The 6,000-nt window shown below is 46.3% G+C and overlaps 1 protein-coding gene across 2 annotated transcripts in view; it reads left to right on the forward strand.

The window, feature by feature from the left end:
- Positions 1–4,315, forward strand: part of SKA3 (spindle and kinetochore associated complex subunit 3) — a 46,134-nt gene extending 41,819 nt beyond the window's left edge. For both annotated transcript variants that reach the window (XM_068265004.1, XM_068265005.1), the window contains exons 11-13: positions 1,557–1,664; positions 3,263–3,360; positions 3,904–4,315. In XM_068265004.1, the coding sequence (XP_068121105.1) occupies positions 1,557–1,664; positions 3,263–3,360; positions 3,904–3,910 (213 nt within the window). In that variant the 3' untranslated portion in view covers positions 3,911–4,315. The remainder of the gene's footprint in view (positions 1–1,556; positions 1,665–3,262; positions 3,361–3,903) is intronic.
- Positions 4,316–6,000: the final 1,685 nt, after the last annotated feature.

The following is a 6,000-nucleotide window of genomic DNA, read 5'->3' on the forward strand; positions in this document are numbered from 1 at the left end:
TGTATATCTGACCTTAAAAATACGGGGACTGCTTTAATGAAGCAGCACAAGTAACTAATTTTGATTGGTTTATTTCATTTTTGTGGACTAAGCACAGCTATTACTGTATATATACATTATTTTTAATGACTATTATCTGAGAAATAGAACATTTTATCATATTTTCTATTTTAATTACAGTTACAAATTCATTAGGAGTCGGAGTCGGTGCATTTTTTTCCGACTCCGACTCCAGGCACCCAAAATTGTCCGACTCCACGACTCCGAAGCCACAGCCCTGAAAAAAATCCACGTTTTCCACAATGCAAGCAATTCTGCCTAGTGTGCTCCTGGCCTGTAACTCTGTTATAAGTTCACTACATCATTAAAAAATTGATTGTATGACCTAAGTAGCTGAGCAGTGGCGTAGCTAAGGGGCTATGGGCCCTGGAGCAAGTTTTACATTGGGCCCCCCAAGCACTCTATACATCACAATTGATACAGCGCACCAAAACCTGCCAATGACAACCACAGTGTCAGAGGTGCAAGAAGGAGAGCGGGACAGCTTGCTATTCAAAGTATCTATAGATGTGGTTATTATCAGCACAGGACCAATAGAGAGATAATATTGTGGTTGAGGAAGGGCCCCGGCGCGGTCGAGACCTCTGCAACCCCTATTGCTACGCCACTGTAGCTGAGTTTTGGTAGTTGGTAGCAAGCTCTGAGGGCGAGTCTTTCGCTGCTGCCTGAATTGCATCATCCTGCTGTTCAGATTTGAGAGGTGAGAAGACTGTATCCTACAATTGGTGCAGGAAGTGGCTAGTGACTATATACAATACAATACAATACAATACAATACAATAACATTTCTATAGCGCTTTTCTCCCATAGGACTCAAAGCGCTTAGGCTCTCTCAGATTCAGTAATTAGTAGGATGAAGTAGTCACACAACAAAAGTTATATTTCTGCAAATGCCAAACTGAACAGGTGGGTTTTCAGTCTGGATTTAAACACGTCCAGGGATGGAGCTGTCCTGATCTGTTGAGGTAAGGAGTTCCAAAACGTAGGGGCAGCATGACAGAAGGCTCTGGGACCAAACGTTTCCAAGTGGACTCTGGGTATGACTAGACTCCTGACAAGACACTTTTAAAAATGTGATATCAGCCAATCTGAGTTTGTGTGTAAATATAATATTAAAGCAAACCTGTCACAATCCTGGGCAACAGACTCTTTGAAATAACCAATTTCATTTCATCATCTAACATGTAACATAACTTGCTATATACTGTGGGTATACAATACATGTTTAATCTGATCTAAACATATTTCCAGGCTTTGTTTCACTAGCAATATACTGTTGCAAATTATTTTTATATCAAGCCGGAACTTCCAATAGTTCCATGTTGGGTTAGCCCATCAAGGTTTTTCTGGAGACCCTTATGATTTTACATTTTACACCCCTGAATAGGGCTGAGTTATCAGTCGCCAGGTCTGGGGACTTTGCTGCTGTGATGTTATGATGGATTGAGATGAGTCACTGTGTGATGAGCTGAGATATGCACTCTTCTTCTCTGCAGTACAATATGAAGCTGGCTTCTCCTCCCAAGGTATCGGTGTATGAGAATCTGCTGTGGACGCCAGTGCGACCGGAGATGACGTCCTGTATAACTGAAGATGTTTCACAGGTTTCTGCCTACAATATAACAGTAACGTAAACCTAAGACAGAGTAGACAGTTGCACTTTTTACTTGCATGGGGCTTCTTCCAGCTCCTTGTAGAGTGTAAGCTCTTGCGGTGTCTACGGTAATCTGTTTTGCTGCTGCAGCCAAATTCAAGTTCACAATCCAGGGGCTACTGCGCATGCGTTGTTACATCTGTTACAAGTCTGTTCAATCTGTGCATGTGGCGAATGCTCCTGGCCTCGGAGGCATGCACAATTCACCGGGGCTGACCACAGCAAAAGTGTGTGTGTGTGTGGTGTGTGTGTGTGGTGTGTGTGTGTGTGTGTGTCTGGTGTGTGTGTGTGTGTGTGTGTGTGTGCCTGGTGTGTGTGTGCCTGGTGTGTGTGTGTGTGTGCCTGGTGTGTGCCTGGTGTGTGTGTGTGTGTGCCTGGTGTGTGTGTGTGTGTGTGCCTGGTGTGTGTGTGTGTGTGTGTGTGTGTGTGTGTGTGTGTGCCTGGTGTGTGTGTGTGTGTGCCTGGTGTGTGTGTGTGTGTGCCTGGTGTGTGTGTGTGTGCCTGGTGTGTGTGTGTGTGTGCCTGGTGTGTGTGTGTGTGTGTGCCTGGTGTGTGTGTGTGTGTGTGCCTGGTGTGTGTGTGTGTGTGTGCCTGGTGTGTGTGTGTGTGTGTGTGTGCCTGGTGTGTGTGTGTGTGTGTGTGCGCCTGGTGTGTGTGTGTGTGTGTGCCTGGTGTGTGTGTGTGTGTGTGTGCCTGGTGTGTGTGTGTGTGTGTGCCTGGTGTGTGTGTGTGTGTGTGCCTGGTGTGTGTGTGTGTGTGTGCCTGGTGTGTGTGTGTGCCTGGTGTGTGTGTGTGCGTGCCTGGTGTGTGTGTGTGTGTGCCTGGTGTGTGTGTGTGTGTGCCTGGTGTGTGTGTGTGTGTGTGCCTGGTGTGTGTGTCTGGTGTGTGTGTGTGTCTGGTGTGTGTGTGTGTCTGGTGTGTGTGTGTGTGTGTGTCTGGTGTGTGTGTGTGTGTGTCTGGTGTGTGGGTGTGTCTGGTGTGTGTGTGTGTCTGGTGTGTGTGTGTGTGTCTGGTGTGTGTGTGTGTGTCTGGTGTGTGTGTGTGTGTGTCTGGTGTGTGTGTGTCTGGCGTGTGTGTGTGTCTGGCGTGTGTGTGTGTCTGGCGTGTGTGTGTGTGTCTGGCGTGTGTGTGTGTGTCTGGCGTGTGTGTGTGTCTGGCGTGTGTGTGTGTCTGGCGTGTGTGTGTGTCTGGCGTGTGTGTGTGTGTGTCTGGCGTGTGTGTGTGTGTCTGGCGTGTGTGTGTGTGTCTGGCGTGTGTGTGTGTGTCTGGCGTGTGTGTGTCTGGCGTGTGTGTGTCTGGCGTGTGTGTGTCTGGCGTGTGTGTGTCTGGCGTGTGTGTGTCTGGCGTGTGTGTGGCGTGTGTGTGTGTGTGTGTGCGTGTGTTGTGTGTGTGTGTGTGTGTGTGTGTGTGTGATGACAGACTACAGGTGGCTGGAAGAAGCCCCAAGGAAGTAAAAATCCTCTTGTCTCAGGTGCACTTTGCAGATTATGGGGGATGGTCCTGCATATGTATTTTCATGCTGGTTATCATTTTTTTTTTTCCTCCTAGTTATTAACTCACTACTGCGACAATAAAACAAAACTGTCATGGGAAGACCCTCAAGGGATGTTTGTGAGAAGAAGAAATGAGGAGAATAAAGAGAACAGGTAAGACTGAAATATTCCTGGAGAACGCAGTTCTCTCATATACATGTTGAGCTGGGTTAAAGAATAACTCCGCCCTCTGACATTCTGCAGCAGATATGTGTCTACTCTATACCTGTGCTGTGGCCATCATGCCCTTCATCCATGTTCCATCAGATATACATGCAGCGCGGCATAAGCAGTGGTGGTGGTTGTTTTGGATGGCATTGTTCCTCTTACAGTTTCTTTGCCATCAGATACATAATAGCTGAACAAGTTATGAATACGTTCTACTTTTTCAGGGGCATAAATATACAATGCAGGGGATCCGGAACTGGTTAAGATCAACAAAACAATAAGAAACGTATCACAAAGTGGTACTATAGAACACCGTGATAGCTCATTGTAACCCAAAACCATTGAGGAGAGTATAAGGAGCTAAAAGAGACCGAAAAAGCCCTCTTACTAAAAAGCAATACAGTCATTTTGCATTCTAGTGTCTAAGATGGAGTTTGGGGATAAACCAATTTTCTTTCCTTTTTTTTTTTTTCTTTTTTTTTTTTCCAGGCCATGATTTCTGACATCCTGCAACTTGTGGAGATCTGCGGCCTCTGAAGACGACACCCATTTCTTTAGTCTATCCCAATTGTTCCCACGTCATTAGCATGCTCCATCCAGTCTGTTAAGTTTGCAGTAAGAGAGTCACTTCGGCAACTATGGAAGCTTCACATTTATTGACTTCAGGCTTCAGTGAAAGCTTAAAAGGACAGTAGAGTTGAATGGTTGCTATGTTAGTGTGTGGGGAGGTGCACAGACTCCTACCGCACCTCCTGTGTGCCAGCGGCTCCCTCATTTTGCCTGTAAAAGCCTCTGTTCTGTGCCCTTAAGTTGGCGTGGTTAGTGCCCTTTCACCCGAACATAACATAATTTGCCGCACATGCGCAGTGTGACCATGCTCTCTGCTCATCTCCTATGTGCAACAGGGTGGGGGGGGGGGGGGGGGGGGAAGAGAGCATGGTTATAAGGTGCCGACCTGACATACCGCGCATGCACAGCATGTATGTCTGTGTGAAAGGGTGCTGACTACACGTGCCTATGGGCAGAGAACGAAGGCTTTTACAAGCAAATGGAGGGAGATGCTGGCACACGGGAGGTGCGCCAGCAGTCTGCACACCTCCCTTCCCCACACACTAATATAGCGTCATCAGAGACAAGGGGAGCCCAAATAGGGCAATATATCACCAAATTGAGAAAAATCTGATGAAAGAAGAAATTGTACTCACCAGGGGGCAACTAACCTCTTGAAGCAAGTGAACCTGACTCCACTCGGATGTCCACAAGATATTAAACATGGCCGCTCTCTAAGGAAGATAGAAAGAAAAGAGGGGCGCTCTAAGTCCGCTGCACCACTATACTATGCATCAATAGGACAGGTCTCACCTGTTTACGATGGGGCTGGCACAGCGTACACAGCCCGGATTCGCCTTGTCCCTCTTAGCCGAGCCGGGGACTGAGCTCTAGCGCGGGGCGGAAGTGACGTCACTCGCTCCAGGAAGTGGTGGATCAATAGCCAGACGACGCTAGGCAGCTCTATACAGAGCTTCTGGTGCTGGAAAGCGTGTGTCACCGAGTTATAAACTTCACAAGAGTGAAGATATATGGACAGGGAAGTAGTTAGGATATAAAATTTTATTAAAACAACGCGTTTCGCGGAGATACAGTCTCCGCTTTTTCAAGTTAATGCTTAAATGACAAAAAGTGCTCTCAGAAATAAATACCCTCCCCTCCCTACAAAAATCCAAATTGACCAATCCGCACTGCAGTAGGTGTGGTCCAGAAGTTCATATTACCTCTAAACAGGGAGAAAGGTGCCGTAAGGCACCTAATAAAGGGACTATAAGTAAGAGAATCATTGGTGGGATTAAAAAGAGGAAAAAAGGTGGTAACCTGAATGAATATAAAAGGACTCTACATACAAACAGTGCCCACTGGTTTCACATGAACATGGCATAATTATGTGAATTATATGTGTGGAGTGGTTCCTGCTGGCCGTGTGTGTGTGTGTGTGTGTGTGTGTGTGTGTGTGTGTGTGTGTGTGTGTGTGTGTGTGTGTGTGTGTGTGTGTGTGTGTGTGTGTGTGTGTGTGTGTGTGTGTGTGTGTGTGTGTGTGTGTGTGTGTGATCTCCGATGTATGTACCTATCTATCCGTTTATTTTTGTACCATGTTCATGTGAAACCAGTGGGCACTGTTTGTATGTAGAGTCCTTTTATATTCATTCAGGTTACCACCTTTTTTCCTCTTTTTAATCCCACCAATGATTCTCTTACTTATAGTCCCCTTATTAGGTGCCTTACGGCACCTTTCTCCCTGTTTAGAGGTAATATGAACTTCTGGACCACACCTACTGCAGTGCGGATTGGTCAATTTGGATTTTTGTAGGGAGGGGAGGGTATTTATTTCTGAGAGCACTTTTTGTCATTTAAGCATTAACTTGAAAAAGCGGAGACTGTATCTCCGCGAAACGCGTTGTTTTAATAAAATTTTATATCCTAACTACTTCCCTGTCCATATATCTTCACTCTTGTGAAGTTTATAACTCGGTGACACACGCTTTCCAGCACCAGAAGCTCTGTATAGAGCTGCCTAGCGTCGTCTGGCTATTG

Source organism: Hyperolius riggenbachi, chromosome 2 (genome assembly GCF_040937935.1).
Source record: "Hyperolius riggenbachi isolate aHypRig1 chromosome 2, aHypRig1.pri, whole genome shotgun sequence".
Taxonomy (NCBI): Eukaryota; Metazoa; Chordata; class Amphibia; order Anura; family Hyperoliidae; genus Hyperolius; species Hyperolius riggenbachi.